General features: G+C 35.8%; 1 protein-coding gene, 1 long non-coding RNA gene and 1 pseudogene across 2 annotated transcripts; 1 reads left to right on the forward strand and 2 right to left on the reverse strand.

Annotated features, from left to right (window-relative positions):
• Positions 1-730: 730 nt before the first annotated feature.
• LOC126617663 (uncharacterized) lies at positions 731-2,104 on the forward strand. The gene is made up of 2 exons (XR_007621463.1): positions 731-1,060; positions 1,762-2,104. It is a non-coding gene; the product is annotated as an uncharacterized LOC126617663 (long non-coding RNA).
• A 272-nt stretch (positions 2,105-2,376) lies between these two features.
• LOC126617662 (phospholipase A1 PLIP1, chloroplastic-like) lies at positions 2,377-5,209 on the reverse strand (annotated as a pseudogene).
• A 4,326-nt stretch (positions 5,210-9,535) lies between these two features.
• Positions 9,536-14,956, reverse strand: LOC126617658 (alanine--glyoxylate aminotransferase 2 homolog 2, mitochondrial-like). Its single transcript, XM_050285708.1, has 9 exons — positions 14,572-14,956; positions 14,242-14,472; positions 13,593-13,763; positions 11,037-11,180; positions 10,733-10,912; positions 10,394-10,619; positions 10,157-10,270; positions 9,973-10,059; positions 9,536-9,874 (listed from the first exon to the last, which is right to left on the reverse strand). Exons 1-9 carry the CDS (start codon positions 14,818-14,820, stop codon positions 9,831-9,833), a joined length of 1,446 nt encoding a protein of 481 aa, XP_050141665.1. The 5' UTR covers positions 14,821-14,956; the 3' UTR covers positions 9,536-9,830.
• Positions 14,957-21,829: the final 6,873 nt, after the last annotated feature.

The following is a 21,829-nucleotide window of genomic DNA, read 5'->3' on the forward strand; positions in this document are numbered from 1 at the left end:
CCAAATTTTTCTTGAGGTGTGCTATCCACATACTTTAAATTACTTCACACATATCCTTTGTTAATTTCTGTTCGTTGATTTTCTTCAATTCATTCAATTTGACGGTCAAAATTTAAAAAGATATGTGAAAAATAAAATAACGTGTGTAGATATTACATCATTTTTTCTTCTTAACAGAACAATAAAACAAACTCAACAAAAGGTCTGGTGTAAAGTAAAAATGCCAGTACTAATCTTAAATAGTCCCATGACATCGAGTGTCGACATTTTTCAAGCAAGTTATTTGAAATTTCAGTACGGACAGTAACACATAAGCCTGCATCTACCAAAGGATGAGTCCACAATGTCCTCATTTTTTTCAGTGCTTTGTTTCTCTCACATGCCACTCATCCAATTACGATAGTGTCCTTGGACCTTTCGACTTGAAAGCAACAGCGTTTGAACTTTTTTTTCGCATGCCTCATGCAAATTACGAAAGGGAACTTTAATGAAAATCTTTTGATATTATTTATTTTAATGAAAAATTATATTTTTATATTAAAAAATAAATCATGATACTATTAATTTTACTTTTTATTTTGTGTTTATCGTTAAAACTGTTTTCAAGTAATTTTCATTAGTATTTTTAAAAAAAATTTAAAGTTCTGATCTCATGTGGTAAAATAAAGGGTATATCAGTAATTTAACTTCGTGTGTATATATATATATATATTATTAGTTTGGTACGCCCAATAATACAAACAGAACTTAATCAATGTTTGATGTAACACCATATCAAATCTAAGTTCTGTCTTCACAGAGAAAGAACAGCTTAAGAGCAGAAGCCTAGGAAACAGAAAATGGCTAGATTGAAGGATGCCATGTCGACGGTGATGGCTGTAATATTTCTCAGGAAGAGCATACAAGTGTACGAGGAATTCGGGGTTTTGGTAATGGACTTTGTTTCGATTCTAACATCAACGATTCAATTTTCAGGCTTCGTTTTCATTCGAAGTACAAGGGTTTCTGCTGCGGGAGGCAGGCAGTCTCCGATGTCGTCCATGTTCGCTCGAAATGATCGGTAGTGTTATCTGCGGATTAAATTCATGCTTCAATTTTAATGAATGCAAGCGGTGTGGTTTATATATCATTCAAGTTTTTGGTGCTGTTGTTTTGATTCAGATTCAGTGCTTATATATAATATCAGTTTGTTTTCGGGCTAATTAAGCTGAATTTTTCTGCCAATAATTATGGTTTATCTTAATAGATTAATTATTACTTTTTTATAAATGGTTTATTTAGATATTAATTTGTTAAATTTTCTCATGTATTTTTTTTTAATTTTTTTAATTTTGAGTGCATGTATATAACTTCTTAATATGACTGGTGAACCATTTGGCTCTCCATTACTGATCGAAAATCAACATGCATGCTAGCTTGACGATGGTTTATATAGTTCTCCATACAATGTATTTATTTAATTTTTTTTGTAAAATTTATTTATTTTTGTCAATGGTTTATATAGTCTTGTTTTTGTTTTGAACAAATCATACGGTACAAAATATTCCAATCTCAAGCTTCATGCTTCAAAATAAAATAGAATTTGCATCCATGGCAAAAATTAGGGATTCGTGCCCAATTTTTTTTTCAATTTAAACGAAAACTCAACTCTCAACGACGAATTTAATGAAGAATAACGTGCTGAATGAGTTATAGCATATAACCTAAGAAATAAGTCGATATGTATATTCTCAATACACTCAAACCACAAATTGGTTGCAGAAACTGAAACAGCAATGGTGCAAGGTACAAATCACATGATATTAGACGAACAAGAAAAGGAAGATCGATTAACTTAGGCGAATGATACTATATTAAGAGTAGTGGATCAGTAAGTTTTGAAGAAGAAATCAAAGCAGAGAGAGAATACAAGAAGAATAGAGAAATAGAGCCGATGAGCTTGTATATTTCAGAGAGTGAGTGATGCAAGTGAGCTGGGAATGCTTTTTTATAATCATGCCCCTTGCTAACCAATTAGTCTCTAAGTAATGAACACTTATGTTAAGCCAACATGATATCTTTATAATCTCAACGCTTCCACGAATGCAGTTAAGCTAACATGATATCTTCATAATATTGTCCATTTCAAGTTTGAATTTTATTTGCTTGAATCGATGCATTGTTTATCAGATTTACTTGGAAATTTCGTCAGTGAGTGATGTGAATAGATTTAATCTTATCATACATGCAGTTTCACTGTCATTTGAATTGACCTGACTTCTCAATATCTTATAGACCAAATTTTGTAGATTGTACTTGCGCCTTTGTTCGAGAAATTAGGGGAGTGGATGAGAGAGATAAATTCCTCATGAGTATTTCTATATTTATATGCAGGGATTTTTTTTTTAAATATCTCTGTATGATCTCTTGTTACCAACTTGTTGCTCTCTACAGACCACTTTCATCTTCATCGTTGGACCAGTGTAGAGATGGTGAAGTAAGCAGCTGCCACAGGAGATTCCGCTGTTTCCTCACCTTCCTCGCAACCATCCTAGTGTGTTGCCTTAGGATATTATTTATAGCCTTTAGAAGTTGCATGAGTCGTGATCGCGTAAGATTGTACCTTCTGAACCATAAGCTGTTAGATCACTAAGGGTTTCTAGTGGATGTGGGGAGTTCAAGAAGGCCCTAAAGATATCGGAAGAGAAATCAGATTGCGTGTTGTCCAAGGCATAGAGGGCAGTCCCCATGGGGAGTACAGGGTGTGGAGGAGATAACTTTTCATCAGGTTGGAGAATGAACAGTTTTCCGATTGGAGAGTACATCATCTTCTGGATAAAACACATCAGCAAAAAATGATTTATTAACGTGGAGGATTTTATGAGTTAGACAAAAATCTATTTGCAGTACGTCCGTCTTTTATTAGGCGACGGGTTTTAGCGATATTTATATTTTCGACAACATACCAATAACCTGTGGACGTGTTTTACTATTGACATGTTATTGACAATGGTATCGACACCTTATTATTGACATGATATTGAAGTATGCTAGCCCATTTCTATGAAATTATAAAACTGGTACTTACATTTTTTATCAGACAAGGGTGTGACTGAAACGAACCATTTAAATGCTTGAGGAGAGTAGCCACATGGTTGGGGTATTTGCAGGAGAAAGCTCTAGGGACAACATCTCTATGCATCATCACACAGTGGATGTGATCATTCGCATCCAACCCTAGTGGGTCAAGTAATTTGTGGCCTCCGCAGAACACAAATGGTGATCCAAATGTGACAACTGGCAAAAGAGTAGAGGGTTTCACAACCTTCCTAGTGAGGAGCATCATGTGGACTAAAAGACCAATGCTTCCTCCAAGACAATGGCCAGTAAATTGAAGCTTTGCGAGTTCACCGTTTCTATGTAAGTGTTCCAATATTTCCGGCATGAATTGCTGGTACATAGCCTGTGCCGATTCATAGATTCCTCTGTGAACACGTATATTCGTCCCCTACATAGGGACGGTGCTATTAGCTAGGCCTAGTTTTTCAATGGTTAATTTCTCATTTTCTTCCCTTTGAAGATATATTATAAGAGTATATATTGAATGTCTATGCTTACCTCAAGTTTGGTGGGTTCGAAAAAGAGGTATGCCTGCTGGGATGCAACGGAGTCCATTCCCTGCAAGTGAAGGATGATTACCAATTTACCATTCTAGGCATTTACCAATCTGTGGCACGTCATCTCTTTGTTTCAAAAATTTGAACCGTATGTACGATGTAACAAATGCCATTGGAGAGCTAGCTAGTGCTAAATAAAGTTAGTAAAGACTTGTCATACAAAGATTGAAATGAGAAATTTTTAATTGTGACGGAAACATAAGTGGTACATCACGTGTTTTAATAGAAATTATGAGAAATTTTATTTCTTAAGTTATTAACTTTTTAGCACACATATCCCACTATTTTCATAGTGACACGTGGTGTACTAGTCACATTGAAAAATCTCCCGGAATGAAGGGCTTATAAGAAATAACCTGAATCACAAAGCAACGAGTAGAAGTACTGGAGTCATCACAAACAAACCACTCACAAGGCGAGGAGTAGTGGAGTGATCTAAGGTCATTTTCCATCTCTTGTCTTTCCATTTCACTTGCTGCTGCAAGTACTTTTGTCATTGTTGAACCTTTCCATAAAACAAGCTACTTCTGCTTTCTTTTCTAATGAAGATGTTACAAATTGTAGGCCATAGTATATATTCAAATCCTCGGCCTGCATGCGCATTAGTATTGCAAATGGAAAATGATTAAATGCTCGACTTAAGTAAATTTGGAATGTAAATCTGTGTGGAAAGTACATGATTAACGAAAACATACCTTGATCTCTGGTATCACACTGGCCATGTTACACAAGAAGGCTAGCTTAGAAAATAACTTAGTGTCTGACCATGGTACCCTAACCAAAAACCTCGAGAAAGATTCAGGATCGTATGATCTGTCTATCATTTCTCCATCATTTTCTTCTAAACTACAACTTTCCACACAACTACCCTCCTCTCCACCACTTCCACAACCATCGTTTTCACCCTCATGGTGAGCGTTGTCTTCGCCCGCAACCTCTTTTTGCTCCCAAATATTGTTCCACAGTTCACCAAGTGCCACAAGCCCCTCCATCCAATTCGCTCCCTTTATTTCCGCCCCTTGATCACTAGTACTCTCACCGAACTTCCCCATCATATTCATGCTAGCCTGCATTTTCATATACTTACTCGTGTTCGAGCAAAACAAAAATGATCTAAGCTGATTTGGGACAATGGAACAGTTGCTGTGTGGTAATTTTGATGGCACGGCATGGATGCGGTTGATGCAATGACAAAGATGGTTAACTGAGTAAAAACTTCGGACACGAATGCGCTCTTTGAAGATGTCTTTTGGCCTTAGAGTTGAGGAAGGAGGAAAGGCCCGAAAAGTAAATGAAGAGCACTCCATGGTTGTGCAGAACGGGAACTGAAGAAACGTATGGAAATGGACTTTTATAAGCAGTTAAGCACACCAAAGTCAGCTACTTGCTCCTTGATTACAACGAAAACATTAGAAAACAACTAGCGTTGTATACAAAGCGAATTAGTAAGCTATGGATAAGACGATCAATTCAAAATGAACGATATAATGTCAACGATTTGGTGGTTGATTTCAATGGATTGCCTTGAAGCCATCCTTCACAGCTTTGTCTAATTGCTTTTGGACATTAGCTTTTCGTTTCCAAGTACAGCAAGGGGAAGAAGTTATTTAGTCACGAGTCCACATCAGTTTTGAGACTACTTTATCACTTTATGGGAATTCGTGTGGTTAAAAAACTAGTGGCATTTTAATTCATCAGCAGAAGTATGATTAGGCTTTGTTTCATAGATTCAATCTAAAAGGTTGCAAGTCTGTGGCAACACCCTTAGGCCATCTCCAACCAAGGGGTCTAGAGGGCCGAAAATAGTCTCCAACCGAGGACCAAGCTAGTGGGTTGGCCAGATTTTTTTTAAATGTGTCAGATTTTCTGTCGGTTATAACCAAGGAAGAAAATATCGGTGATATCGGAAATATCGGTAGTCCGAAAACACGGAAATATCGATGGAAATATCGGTAAAATATCGATATCGATAAAAATTACATGGAAACCACGGAAATTGTAAGAAAAACTTGGAAATTTTTATTGAAACTTTGTAGGATGTTTATTTAGTCAATTATCTATTAGTTTATCACAAAAAATTGGAAGGAAATGCATTGCATGATGGATTTAACATTATCAAGTTGATTATATAGCGATCTGACAAACATTATGAGTGTAGAAAATATGTAGTAATTAATGAAAGAAGTCTAAACACACCATAATCATTTATATATAATGAATTAGTACAATATTTTACACTTTAGAACCACAATATTGTAAAAGCTGCATGAAATTGTCTAAATAATTGTAAAACTATTGAGTGAGTTTATCCTCCTGACAGGAGGAACCCACACACATCATCACTGTCAAAAACACATCGCACGCACACACAACGCACGCACGCAGACCACACCTCAGTCTCTCTCTCTCTCGATCCTTCTCGTTCTCTCTTCTCCCTTCTCTTCTTCCAAACACACACACACACAGAGAGCTCCTCAGTCTCTCTCTCTCTCGATCATCCTTCTCCATCTCTCTTCTCCCTTCTCTTCTCCCACACACACACTCACACAAAGAGCTCCACAGGTTGACATCGGATCCAAGTCCAACACACGCACACACAGAGATCGGACTCACAGAGATCTCCGATCTCTCTTCTGCCAAACACACACATGCACACAGAGATCTCTCGATCTCTCATCTCCATTCTCCGATCTCTCTTCTCCCTTCTCCGATCTCTCTTCTCCCAAACACCCACATACAAAGAGAGATCTCCGATCTCTCTTCTCCCAAACACACACACACACAGAGATCGCCGTTGATCGTGGCTCAGGCGAAGTCAGAGGTGCGCCGCGGAGCAAGGATCGTTCGTATTCCGCTTCGTCAGGTGAGATTCCATGAAACCCTAAACCCTAATCTCTCCGACTTCACCCTGCCTTGAATCGTTTGTATATTTGTGAAATCTGATGTATATTTGTGAAATTAATGTTAAGATTCGTGTTTTTGCAAGGTTTTTGGGATGAAACCGGCCCGGGAATCGCCCCACCGTCTCCGGCGTTCTTCTCCGACGTCGCCTCGGATTCCGATTCCACCGTCCATGGATATTTCGCCGATAATTTCCAAATATCGCGATATTATCGATATTATCGATAATATCGCGATATTTGGCCGAAAACCCCACGGAAACCAGTTAAAATATCGCCGACCGGAAAAATCGATATTATCGGCGATATTTCGCCGATAATATCGATATTTAAATCTGTGGTTATAACAGACATGAATGCTTTGATTTTTTTTAACAGTTTTATTATTATTTTTATTTACAAAACTTTTCCTATAACTTATATTTTTCATATTTTTTTAAAATTCTATTTTTTTCCTATAACTTTTATTTTACAAAATTTGTTTCATATTTTTTTTTAAATCCCATTTTTTCCTATAACTTCTATTTCACAAAATTTGTTTCATTTTATTTTAAATTCTATTTTTTTCCTATAACTTCTATTTCACAAAATTTGTTTTGTATTTTTTTTTAATTCTATTTTTTTCCTATAACTTCCTAAGCCATTATACTACATTAAATTAAATTAAGTAACATGAAACAACATTAAACAATATGAAACAACGTTAAATAACATTAACCAACGTAAAAATTATACAGCATAAAAAAAAACATTTAAAAACATGAAAGTTAAACAACATTTAAGTTGCAGTTTTTAAATAATAAATTATGTTTGGCCCTATGGCCCTCGGTTGGAGACAGTTTTTTGTGACAAGGCTAAAACGAGCCCTCTGGTCTTTTGACCATCGGTTGGAGATGGAGGCAAATATGACCCTGTACTGTTCATTAAAATATTAATATCTTGGAGGATTTTGGAGGGCCAGAGGGCTAAAACAAGCCCTCTGGCCAGCCATCGGCTGGAGATGACCTTAATTACAAAAGAAAAGTTATGAAAAGAAGACGAAGCTGAACCTGTAGCTGAGACATTATATAGGAAAATTGTTGGAAGTCTACTTTATTTTACTGCAACAAAGCCAAACATCATGTTTGCAGCCAACCTTTGTCAAGGTTTATGCATAATTCTACAAGGACTCACTTGGGAACTGCAAAGAGGGTTCTCAAGTACATCTTAGGAACATTGGACTTTGGGATCAAGTATGAAAAGGGTGAGAAAGCTGTTCTGTTAGGCTTCTATGATAGTGACTGGGGTAGAAGTGGGGATGACATGAGGAGCACCTCACTCTATGCCTTCACATTTTGTTCTGGAATATTTTCTTGGGTTTCCCTCAAGTAACAAAGTGTTTCATTGTTTACTGCAGAAGCAGAATATGTAATTGTTGCAGAAGCAACTTCTCCGGCTATTTGGTTGAGATTTGTGTTAAAAGATTTTGGGGAAATGCAAATGGATGCAACACCACTGACGTGTGACAACACCTATGCAATATCAATGACTAAGAACCCTGTCTTTCACTAAAAGACCATGCATATTGAGAGGAGGTTTCATTTCATAAGGGAAACACTGCAAGAGAATACTATTGAGCTGATATATTGCAAATCACATGATCAAATTACATATATCTTTGCCAAGGCTCTTCCAAAGTCAAGATTTCTCTACCCTAGAAGAATACTTCGAGTCAAATCCAGAATCCATGTAGAGGGGGGTGTTGGAATTAAATACAATTTGGTCGTTGTCCAAGCTTGAGAAGCAAGAAATTAGTTTGTGCTTTTTTTAAGAGTAATGCTAGGGAGACTAAATTTGTAGATAAAATTTTGAAAACTAAATGATATGGAAGTCAATGATTAGTTTATTACTTACATGTTGATAAACGTGCTTATTTTTATTGGTAACACATCATTTAGTCTTCTCATTTAATCTGCCTAACATTATCCTTTTTTTAATTCTTCTATCGGATAGTTTTCTGTTTGTTGTCTTGTGATTAAGTGTAGGCTTGGTCTTGAAGGACAAGTGTATGCACTAGATTAGACTTTTATTTCAATGGCTTAGATTGCTCTTGGGTAGCTTGTCTTTAGTGAAAGACGATGAGGATAAGAATGAAGACATCCAATGTTGAGGTAATGAAATAGTGTGATGCTATACTATTTGCATCTGCAATTCCTCTGAAATTCTCTGTTTTGTCCTTCATTTACATCGTCCAAACACACAAAAACAATACAGAATTTATCAATTTGCAGTTTCAGTTCCCAAAAATTAAAAACCCGAAAAAATGGTGACAAAAAATTACACATAATATATGCATTATATATAAGGCTTATTTACAGATACGCATTTTAAAATTTGATTTTGATCTCACTTTACCTTTTATAACAAAAAAACACCACTTTACTCCTTGAAACTCAAAATCTGCTCTACTTTAATATGTTTTTATTTCTTCTGGCAAATTCACTCTATTTTGATTCTACTTTACCTGTGGAACTCGATTTTGATCTCACTTTGCCCCTAAAACTCAAAGGTTGTCATTTTACTCTATGAAACTCAAAATTCGCTATGCATTGCCTTAATTCTGTTAATTCCGTTCAAAACCATCAAATATGCTTACATAAATTAAAATGCATATGTGAAAAAAGAGAGGAATATAGTAAAATGATGAACCAAAATTCAAAATGAGGAGAACGACTTTGTCGCATAGTGGGGATTTATAATTAAATTCATCTGTAGTATTCGTTAATATTCAACAATGCATAGAGGAGATTTACAAAATGACACTTTTTGAGTTTTAGGGGGACAAAGCGGAATCAAAATCGAATTCGAGGGACCATAGCTAAAAATAAGCCCATGTATTACATTTTTACCCATCCACGTCAACAACTTTAACAATTATTTGACAGAAGAAAAAAGTAGAACTAATTTTAAGTTTTAGGGAGTAAAGTGGTGATTGTTAAGTTATAGGAAGTAAAACTAGATTAAAATCAAGTTTCAGAAGGAGCTAAAAATAAGCCTATATACAAATGGAGAGACACCGCTTCAAATAGTCATAAGATCATAAAGAAGTAAACCAAACAAGCGTCAGGATACGTGCTGAGTGAGAGACAACGAGTTGTTGAGTCTTCGTGATCTTAGTCTAATTATTGAAGCACAAACCTTACTATATTTCGATAATTTCATTTTCAAGAGATAACAGTTCATCGGTGCTTAGACCGATTGGTGATTGATTACAATAAGACTTGAGAGCTAGCTTTCAAATTTTCGAGATCGTGCAGTCCATTGCATCCGCAAGAAAATCTGCAGCCAGAAAAAAAGAAACAAATTGGCACTACATTTTTGGAATGACATGTCACTCGCTAATTTGCTATTTCGCTGAGACGGTAGAAAAAAAAAACCTGCATCTTCCTTGGTGAAGCATAGGGGAGGTGTGATTCTGAAAACATTTCCGTAGAAGCCACCTTTGCCGATCAAGACTCCCAAATCTGATAGTGGAAGGAAAAACAAAGTAAAGATTAATTACCAGGTCAGGTAGCATCGAACCACGAAGGGGATTCAGAATCGCATAGGTTTAAAACAAACCTTTCATCTTGTCCATTACGTGCATGGTTTCAGCCTTTGCAGGTGTCTTCAGCTCACGATCAGTAACAAGTTCAACTCCGAGCATGAATCCTCTTCCCCTCACATCGCCAATAACTACATACGCAATCATCACCAGAAGTTGAGATAAAAGACAGTTTATAAGATATATTCTAAACCTAGAGGAAATTATTCTCTGTGATGACTCATGGATACTGACATAATAAGAAAAATGCTTACGTTCATATTTATCCTTAAGAGCATTGAGTCTTTCCTTCAGATACGATCCCACGAGCAACGCATTCTCCTGCAGTTTTTCTTTCTCAATCACGTTTAGAACCGCCAGTCCTGCAGCTGTACACACTGGGTTACCACCAAAGGTGTTGAAGTAATTGCGGCGAGTTAGGACATCTGCAACCGCAGGAGTGGTTACCACAGCACCAAGGGGAATGCCATTTCCAATTCCCTGCAAAATCCAGACATAGATTTAAGTCAAACACAGAAAACCGGCTTCAAATATATATTTCTTGGGGTTGAAGAAAAGAACGATGAGATTATTTAGTTACTCTTCGGCTATACCTTTGCCATTGTCACAATGTCAGGCACAACACCGTGGCCCTCAAATCCCCAGAAGTTGCTCCCCGTCCGAGCGAAACCAGATTGGACTTCATCAGCAATGAAAAGTCCTCCAGCTTTCTTCACGCTATTACAAACGGCTGGTAAGTAACCTGGAGCTAGTTCTACAATTCCTCCTACTCCCTGTAACATAATTAAAAAATTAGTACTAAAAAAGGGGGTTGATCCATGGATTTTTCTTCCTTTTGCCGCATTTCACTGGAAGGGTTTAGTGAGTAATAACTTGATTATTAGGCAGACGACCTACCTGGATAGCTTCACATAAAAAACCAGCAACATGGCCTGAAGTTCCAAAGTCTATGAGATCCTGGACATCTTTGGCATACTTCTCTCCATCTGAACCAAAAACTCCTCTGTATGGATCCGGATTTACGGCGTGATGAACTCCACTCTGTTGATCAAACCAATAATGGGAATGTTAGCTAACTTTGAACAACGCAAATTACAGTAAGCCCTTCTAGTACAGAACTGATATACTTGGTGCAAGTGAAAATCATCAACGTATCAGCAAATATATGTCATTATGCACTCTATAGTAAAAAAAAGTAGATGGAATAATGAGTACTATTTTAAAGTGCTAATAACAATTTCTGTAATGAATAAACATATGCATCTACAACTCTCTCTCCTATATCTTACAATCCTCATTTAACGGCTCAGAAACAGAAATTGATTTAAGTATTTAACTTAAGTATTAAAAAAATCTAAATATCCTTGTTGGAAAAGAAAAAGATTTTAAGAATGCATAATTTCATAGTACGTTTTACTTAAAGGAGTTTTAACGAAATACTTCGGGTATCATTCACTTTTAATCTAATGCTCTAATACTATTTATATAGGCTACAACATTATAATATATATTCTTGAAATTTTCTTTCCACATCAACTAAAAAAAAAGAAAAAAGGAAATTTGCTTTCCACACCGAGATAGGATCCTCGCCGGATCCTCTTTGTGAGGATCCCGGGGATTCTTTAATTCTGTCTTTTTATCGTACATCGTAAGGTCATAAATTATTTTAAATTGAACATAAATAATATCTGATGAAAACTGACTGCACGATGTACAATGAACGGACATGATTAAAGGATCCCCGAGATCATTACAAAGAAGATCCGGCTAGGATCCTATCTCTTCCACACCTAACCTTCTCTTTTGGCATTCTAATAATTTATTTTGGAGCAAAACCCAATAATAGAATTGTAGGTGAGAAATTTTTTAGTGTGTAGGAAACGTGATTTGTTACACAAAGTGTCATAATATAATTGGTTGAATTTTTTTTCCTCATGTTTTCAACCAATTTTATTATTATAGTTAGTGTAACGGACCGTGTTCCCAGCATACTGAAAAATCTTTCATTATAGGTAAACTCATACATACATAACATATTAACAATTATTGCTTCTATTATTTCCGCATTTTAATTAAATTAATAAGCATATAAGTCTTCTGCTTTACAAGATAATATTCCAAACTACTACAATACTTCACTCTATAGGAACGAGGACATGGAAGGAGGCAGACACATTATCCTAACTAATTGGCCTAACTTACTTATTATCAAGTATAAATCTTACACTAAATATAGTCCTTGAAAACTTATCAAATGTAAGGTGATATAAAGGTTAAGAAATGTATTCTTAAGGAATAACTATGGTATTACCGTATTAGGCAAACTAGTCAAATCACACTACGTGTATAGAAATGACAACTTCTGCTACAAAAATGATTTGCTCATGCGTAATGTGCTTATTGATGCATGTATACAAATGTCCTATGGTCCCCCAACAAAAGGAAAATAATTAAGGAAAATATTAGAGAAAAATATCAAATCATAATATTGATTTGAACAACCTTATCGTTTAGTCATATTATATAGTATTTGGTTCCATTTTTTTGTACCATTGAAGGTATTCGGATGACGTTAGGTGGTGTCGATATCGTGTTATGGGGTTAGCTTATATGTAGCATGCAGCCAATCGAGAATGATAACGTATGAACATATATCTTGGCCACTTTAGGCTTAAACCACTACATCTTGATAACTTCACGTGCCTTCCTCCCCAATTGCACAAATGAAGTGAATCATAGACTCTGCACAATACTTATATATTTAGTACAATTATTATTTAGCATTCAGATGTAGTTTATGTTAATATATGTATTTAATGTAATCACTATCTAATGGTCGAAATAGTGATTGCATTCAATACATGCAAATATTATAATCGAATCTCAATCAAAGTTACCAAAAAATGCATGAATACAAGGAATTGAGCTAGTAAATTAAGCTCGGAGTACAATAACCCTACTTAGCATAAATTTCATGAACCGGTTGCAACATTATTATAATGTTATAGACTAATTTATAATGTCACATGGCACATAACGTTATATAATTTGCAACAATATCCCAAACATAAGAAAATGGGGTGTGCTATTCACACGCCTCTTTTTACTTCTTACACACTCCTTGTAAATTTCTGTCATTTGATATTCTTCAATTCATCTGATCTGATGACCGAAAATTAAGAAGGGTGTGTGAATTTCACACCCCAAGAAAATTTATCTCCTAAAATCGAGCTTGACAATTATTATTCACAAATTCTAACTTCTCACCAATTAGGACGAAAATAGAGGTCTAATCAATTCATAAAATTGACCAAGTTAAATCACGCTTAAAATCCATAACTCCTAATTAATAGTTAGATAACATAGCATCTAATCTTACTTAAAACCATTTAAATGTAAATATTTTAGATAGTAAAAACGAATAGTGAGAGAAAAAGTGGAGAAGAAATTGACCTGTATGACGTTGAATTTCCAGTTGGCCTGGGCAGTGGCTCCCATGGTGCCAGCGCCGTTGCCATGATATGCATTCCTCAGCGAGATTATATCGTGACATCCAGTGTACAACCGCGCTATCAGCATTGCCAACTCATTTGCCTCTGTCCCCGAGTTTGTAAAAAACACCACCTACCAACAAATTTACTAAAAATCAAATAGAAATACCATAAAATTCCAAAAATCACGAACGGGTTTTACGTCTTTTTAAAAACTGTAGAAGAGAAAACAAAATTCATGATAAACTAGGCATTGATGCTATCATCGGCGCGATTGCGACCCCTATCGACAAAAGATCACAATCACTCGTCGGTGATAATGACAATTCTTTTTAAAAAACGAAAATACACCGTCTTTAATTATAAAACTGAATTAATAAGCTGTGACTATATCTCAACTCAATACCATTATATGAACATGTTGAAATGAGTTGAGATATTGCGACCATAACCCAACTCAATATCACTGTATGAATAGCGACCTAATTAGTTTATTCACCAAAAAATGCTAAGAGGAGATGACTATACAATCCAATAGGAGGACATGACTGAGTTAAGATATCGTTACAGTGTCACTTTTATTGTAAGTAGGTTTATCTCGTTCAGCCGACCTTGAGATTGCCGGGCAACTTGTTAGCGAGCGCCTGAGCGAAGTCGCCGATGGCGTGGTTGAGGTAGAGGATGGTGGAGTGTTGTATGCGCTTGGTTTGGTTGACTATGGCCTCCACCACGTCCGGATGGCAGTGCCCGCAGCTCACCGTCGCAATCCCCCCGAATCCGTCCAAATACCTCCGCCCCTTCTCGTCGAACAAGTACTGCCTCTTCCCGTCCACAATGTTCAGCTGCGCCAAACAAACGAAAAATCATTAATATCCAATTAAACATATGAAAGACGTGATTAAATTGTGGAGGAGGGAGGGATCAGGTGCGGTGGAGCTAACGGGTTTGTCGTAGAAGTAGGGCATGGAGGGGCTAAGATACTTCTTGCGCTGGGCAAGGATCTCGTCGGCGGTAGGGCCGGTGTACGGCGGAGGGGTGTAATCGCAGGGGGGCATTTTGAGACCATCGACGCCATTGTCTTGGAGAAGGGCTTCCTCCCTTTGAGCCACCTTAGAGAAGCAGCGTTGTTGTTGCCACCGCAGGGATTTTGCACTTCCCGAGAATACCCTTCTCCCTATTAAACCATGCATCTTTTTTTTTTTCTCAAATTTTCTACCCTCCGCTGCCTCTCTCCGAAAATGCTGGAGTTTTTGGTTTTGTTTTGTGGTTAAGTGAGTATAAATGGGGAGAGAGAGAGAGAGAGAGAGTTGTGGAGGTGGAGGTGGAAGAGCAAGGCGGGGAGGGGGAATATATAGTGAGATTTTAAGTCGCGTTGGATTGTTGTTAATTAGCTTTTAATTAGTTTTTTTAAGCAGGATTAATTATCTTAATTGGTTGTGGTAAAAAGAATTAAAAAAATGTCTGTGATCTGTATTTGGTTATTGGTGGTAAAGATGAATCTATCCGGTGAAATGCTACAGATTCCAATTGTGACTCATATTCCTTTCAACTTTTTTTTTTGAACACATTCAATTCAACTTTGATGTCCTAATTATATTTGGGTTGGAGAAGAATTTTAGGTTCTTATTGCACACGGCATGTTTTGAGTTCAATATTTTACGCTAGTGAATCACGTAATGGTAGCCAAAATACTTCCATGAGTCTTCCTAGCTTCCGAAAGGGTAGACTTCGGTAGCAAAACCACTAGTTAATCCCCTTTTTGGAAAAAAAAATTATATTTTTGTTGGGGTAAATGGATAATATGAAAAAAGATTTTGTAAAGTTGTTTGTCCAAAACATAACAGCTAATGAAATCATAAAAATGGTAATCAGTTTAGGGGAGTGGCGCACCCACCAAGTCCTTGTTAGCTATAAAAAAGAAGGTACTTTTTTCTAAGTGCTTCATTGGGTGTACTAGAATTAAAGGAAAACTAATGAAAAATGTTTGACAACTTTAAATTTTAACGATAAAAACAAAATAAAAGGTAAAATGAATATTATCAGAATAGATTTTTTAGTGTAAAAATGTGATTTTTTGTTAAAGTGAACAGTACCGTGGGTTTTTCGTTAAAACTTCTTAGAATTAATGGGTCCATGTGTGTTTATCATTTGTACATGACCTACGTAATGTTAAAAATTCATGTATAAGTATTTAAAAGATGTGAAGTGTCGCATTGTTACTTAATATGACTAAATAATTGATGCATTTGAGATGCAAAACTCGAGTGAGAATCCTTGCCGGATTCTCTTTGTGAGGATCTCAGGGATTCTCAAATTATATCCGTTCATCATATATCGTGTAGTAAAAAATTATTATAAAGTTTTTTTTTAATTTAAAATTGAATATAAACAGTACCTGATTAAAACTGATGGCACGATGCATGATGAACTATGAACGATGAACGAATATGATTAGAGAATCTCTGGGATCCTCACAAAAAAAATCCAACCCTCGACCTACGAATCAATTGCCTAAGAGCATGTGGAGCAAACATTAGACGTATAAACTCATATGACGTGGAATACAAAGCAAGAATTGTTCAGAAAATGCACCGTGGATTATGATGTTAAGGAAAGCAAGACTTCCCAATTCATAAGAGTATAAAGCAATTGAAAGATACCACGTAATAATCAAATAGACAAGTAGGGGTGAAGGTGAAAGTCATTTTCAAAGATGTTTCAATTCCAAGGACTGACGTCAGTTAAAATCCAGGTGTATACTTCATCAGAATTTGTTATGTCTTGGAACACATAAAAGTTTAAGCAATTGGCCACACCCACAATAGACATGTTTGATATTCGGTTGCATTTTTTATCACACTTTTAAAAATTGTTATTTTTGATCAATTTGCTTGTGAAAAAACTATATTGTCCTTCCTTGATCTTTTTAGCATATCCTTCATTGATCATAAACCACCAAAAACGTACCAACACCCTAATGGCACCTAACAACACTCTCAGATCCATTCTTCACTTGCTCCACCTTGACTAATCAAACTTGGAGCAGTGAAGAGCATTTGGAACACCATGAAAGTAGCTAAGTATTTGGAACATTCGATTTCTTTTATTTAAAATTTGGTTGTGGTGGTTGGGGAAAGAAGAAGGAGAGGGTTCCTTGAATTAATTGTTGTGGATATGGTGGTTCGAAATCAAAAAAAGGCAATGTGTCATTGGAGTATCGTTGTAGCATCATCAGATTATTGTTGTGGTTGTGTTGGTTCAAAATAAAAAAAAGGTGTATCATTGAAGTGTCGTTGGGACGTCATCAGATTGTTATTGTGGTTGTGTTGGATCAAAATCATAAAAAGAGAGTATCATTGGAGTATATATTGAAATGTCATCAGATTGTTATTGTAGTTGTGTTGGTTCAAAATCATATAAAAAAAAAGGAGTATTGTTGGAGTGCTGTTGTGGTTGTGTTGGATCAAAATCATATAAGGGAGAGTACCACTAAAGTGTCGTTGTAATGTCATAAGATTGTTGTTGGAGTTCTGTTAGTTCAAAATCATAAAAGAGGGAGTATTCTTGGAGTTTTGTTGTGTGGTCATCAGATTGTTGTTGTTGTAGTGGTGTTCAAAATCCTAAGAATTTGGTCTACATATATCAAATTGAAATATGTCCTTTTTGGTAAAGTGGGGTGTTTCTTGAAAATGGATTTTTGGTTGCTTTTAAAGTCATTAGAGTGTAGTTGTGGCGCCATTGTTGTGTTGTTGTCTAAGTTATGATTCAACATTTGAAAGGAGAGTGTCATTTGGGTGTTGTACTGTTGTTAGAGCGTTGTTGCGCTTTTGCCCCTTTTGATTAATGAAGGGCAATATAGACTTTTTACATGAAAATTTGATCAAAAGAACAATTTTTAAAAGTCTGAACAAAAGTGTAACTAAATGTCAAAATATGTTTATTTTGGTTAATTATCCTAAATATTTTAATAGGGCAATATCATCACGTGGTTGGTTAAACACTCTTATAAAGAATGGGACTTCATATATTGAGGATTGCGCCTCTGAAAGGCCGATTGATACACAAATACAAAATAGCCGTTTCATTTATGAGAATAACTTGACCAACTATCTTATGAGGTTGCCTTATCAACTAATCTTTATGTAGTATTGTAAATCACGCACTCAACAAAGCCACAAATGGTTGTCTACTTTAGCAGTGCATCCCAACAAAACAACCATAATACCTCACCTCACCTCATTCAGTAGCAAAAAATGGACCCATGTTCATCTACAAAGCATGAACTTAGACCGAATAATGGGTGTTGTTCAGCAAAATGCGTCCGTCTCTACACCATTCACATTTTGGCTTTTCCAAAAAAGTGGTTAGCCAATAATTGAACCCTAAATAGGATTAATAAACCATCCTACAACGAACTTAGTCTGAAATCGAAGCCAAATGAGAGCTAAGTACATAAAAATATCGGTTTATCTAAAGGGAGTGTGACGACACCATGGATATCTTGCATAGAAACACTCAATTATTAATGAGGTGGGAACTTTATGTAAGTTTGGTGATTAACACTAATCATCTTCTAGAACTATTAAACAATGTATTCGATTAATAAAGCAGCTTTGAAGTTGTGGCTATCCTCTGCGTATTTAGGAGAGATTTTTTAGTGTACTAGTAACATATTTCAATAAATTAAGTGTTAAAATATAAGCAGGGACAAAGATTTTTTTCAAGTATCCATTCACTTGTATAATGACACTTAGTGTACCGAACCATGTTCTCAGTACACCAAAAATGTATCGTGTATTTGGAGGGCAATAATGCATTTAAAAATGTTAAACTATGAAGATTCAATTATATAATCATAAGCATAATGACCCAAGTACAAACGAAGTCGTGATCACAATAATAAAATAGATTTCGACGTCCAAATTAATCAGATGCCACCATCACGGTGTTTTCTGCGTAGGATTTCCACATCCCTATTATTGAGGCAATGTAACTACGACAAGGCGGTTCAGTGGTTGGGGGTGACTTTTAGGTATGTTTTCTACACGGCATATCTTGAGTTCGACTTCTGACATTGATGAATTATACGATGGTTGCTTGGTGAAGGTTGAAATATCTCTGTGAGTCTTCCCAGTTCCCAAAAAGGTTGTCGTGGTGAAGTCACCACCTAATCTCCTTTTGGTTATAAAAGTATTATTGAGGCAATGCTATTTTATATTATAGTCATCCCTTTGATTCCAAACAACCTTCCTCCCAATAAACAATTTGTTAAAAAAAAAGAAAGAAGATATTCTAGCAAATTAAGTTGTCAAACCGTCAATTTGAAATACGTATTACGAATAAAAACTTAAGGGATCCCAAAACTTAATCAATAGTTTAAATTGACAATTTAATAAGGGACACTTTGTATCCGGTCCTTAGTTGGCATAATTCTTTGATTGAAACCTTATTGAATTTCAGTTTATGATCAAGGTCCCTAAGCTTTGTACACATCAGCATTTTACTATTCACATATTTCCATGTCAGTTTTTAATTTATTTATTAAAAATTTTAATTTATAAATTATACTTCATATCACTCATTATCATAGCAAAATAATTGGAGACCATTGTAACTGAAATTCCCAAATTTCAGTCCCCTAATTCAAGCTATTCTTCTGTTTATAGTTTGTACCCAAGACAGACTTTATGATTCATAAGGTCTGAATAAAAACAACTTCATTCAAAGTATGCCATTGAACAAGTCACATATCTTCATTACAAACACAAACTCACTTCAGAGTCTGCCATGGAAAAGCTGATGTGAAGTCGCCATACACGCTAACAGAAAAATGTACCCCCATGCAATAAGATTTGTACCCCATGCAATAAGATTGTACCACCCCCCCCCCCCCCCCCCAAACACCCGCATATGGCCTTTTTAGTCCCATTGACTGCAAAAATCTTCCAGTATTTTTGTTTACCTGATTAGCTAGTTTGTACCCAAGATTAAAAATTGATTTTGCAGTCACCATATATGCTAACAAAAAATGTACCCAATGCAATAAGATTGTACCCCACGCTTGGCCTTTTAAGCCCCGTAAAGGAAAAAAAAAACTTATTCAAACATTTTTACAAACACTTGTTGTGCATACTAGAAATTCATAAACACCGGTCATAGGATCTCCAAGTTCCTCTGTAAATGCAATGCAGTTCTTCCCCACTTGAAATACCTCCGACTGGGTAGAACTATGGTGCAAAGATTACCCATTCAAAGATTTTAACAAAGTCAGTCCGATGTAACAAAAAAATGGACGCGGTTCAAATCTTCTGCAAAAATCTGCGTTTGTTTGAATGCTCTTGGAGAACATCTGAGTACGGCTCAAATTTTGGCAAAAATTGAATTGATGAATTTGAATGCAAACTAAAAACAAAAAAGGGAATAGCTTGAATTGCGCAACTGAAATCAGAGTTTCAGTTACAATGCTCTAATTATGTTGATAGTGATAATGAAGGATATGAGCGTAATTTATAAATTAAAATTTTGAATAAATAAAATAAAAAGCTGACATGGAAATATGTGAAAATGCTGATGTGTACAAAGTTTAGGGACCTTAATCAGAAATTGAAATTCAACAAGGTTTTAATCATAGAGTAGTGATAACTAGGGACTGGATCCTAATTTCTCCATTTAATAATATAACATGCTCGGCCTATAATAAAATAGTTATCCACGCAACTTGATAAACTCGGATCAGGATCCTCTCTTGAGCAAATGGTGAGGATTCTCATGACTAGGCCCATCGGGCAGTTCAAATTTTATTCAATGGCTACAATTATTATAACTTTTAGAAGGACCCCCTGTTTGTAGCCGTTAAATAAAATTTGAACGGCTCGATGAGCCTGGTCATGAGGATCCTCACCATTTGCTCAGGAGAGGATCCTGATCGGATAAACTCATCCATTTCAAACCATGTCAGCAAATCAAGCCAATGAAACTACCAAGGAATCAGTCAGCAGATTAACATACCAGATTATTGTATGCCCAAGAAAGTCGACGGAATAAATATTCAGCAGGGCCATCTAATAACCAGCTCACGAAATAAGAATGGGAACGCATGCATCTGGAATTGCACCCACAAAGGGCCGGGTTGTATGCAAATATGGTGCAGACCGTTCTTTTGTGAAAATGCCAGATCATCCAACTAGTCAAACAGACATACTCAAATTTTCTTGATCCACAAAAGACAAGAACCCGACGCCAGATCAAAACCATGTATATTGTTTTATGGGGCAAGCATCTTATCTTGACAACTCCAATTAGATTCCTAGCATATCTGGCATAATATTTTTATTAATGAGTCGACATATTATCCAGGTTTCTGTTCATGATTATAAAAAGCATAAGACAGTTGTATCATCAAACAGGACAATGCTGATTCATGCATGCATCAAAAGCAGCGGCTGAGAAGTAGAATGTTGCTAATTCTATCACTTAACTCATAATTAATTAATTAGCCATTGGATTAACATAACCACATTAAGTTTAATTGGAAGACTAAATTGTAGCATAAGTCTCTGATATATACCACGGGTTTAGTTTTCATCTTTGCACTCTACTAATAGTCTATTGTCCTAGAATTATGTCATTTGTTGCCCTAGTAGTTCTTTTCATTAACTCCGTCAACTTTTTCATTAAGCTGAGGAATAAAATAGAAATTTCATCCAAAAAATAAGAAGATGAATTTTTTTAAGAGAAAGAGTTGGCTTCTCAAGGATTGAGGATGAATTCATCTTTGAAATAGCTCATAATCCATTCATAGAACTTTGTGCTTATGATCGGGAACCTCTTTATTGACTAAATGATCTTAGTTTTAATTATTTTTTTGCATATTGATTTATAATATGAACGGTTCTGATCGTAAACAAGAAATCTGTCAATAGACCATGAAGTATTTTGAGGAGGAACTCCTCCATAGTATTAAGGAGTCAAGCTCTTCTCTTTTTCAAATAAATTAGATTTTTTTTTTGTATGTAGACCATTACGCCCTTAAATTTGATGGAAAATAAGACGATTTGATGGAAGGACCACTTATGCAACTCAGAATTAAGTTAAAGAACATAAGAAACTAATATGAGAGCTTAGGGACGAAAACTAAATATGGGTACCATCAAACAGCCGCACAGCCAAAATAACATTCTAGGTGTACACAGCAACCAA

Source organism: Malus sylvestris, chromosome 4, assembly GCF_916048215.2.
Source record: "Malus sylvestris chromosome 4, drMalSylv7.2, whole genome shotgun sequence".
Lineage (NCBI taxonomy): Eukaryota > Viridiplantae > Streptophyta > Magnoliopsida > Rosales > Rosaceae > Malus > Malus sylvestris.

What these genes read in the sequence shown, in the direction of transcription:
- LOC126617658 (XM_050285708.1), bottom strand. Translation starts at nt 14,820, where the DNA reads ATGCATGGTTTAATAGGGAGAAGGGTATTCTCGGGAAGTGCAAAATCC. An exon ending in TCTTAAGGATAAATATGAAC is followed by an intron (nt 10,271 to 10,393) that starts GTAAGCATTTTT and finishes TTGCGTATGTAG; the next exon opens with TTATTGGCGATGTGAGGGGA. An exon ending in CGTAATGGACAAGATGAAAG is followed by an intron (nt 10,060 to 10,156) that starts GTTTGTTTTAAA and finishes TTCCACTATCAG; the next exon opens with ATTTGGGAGTCTTGATCGGC.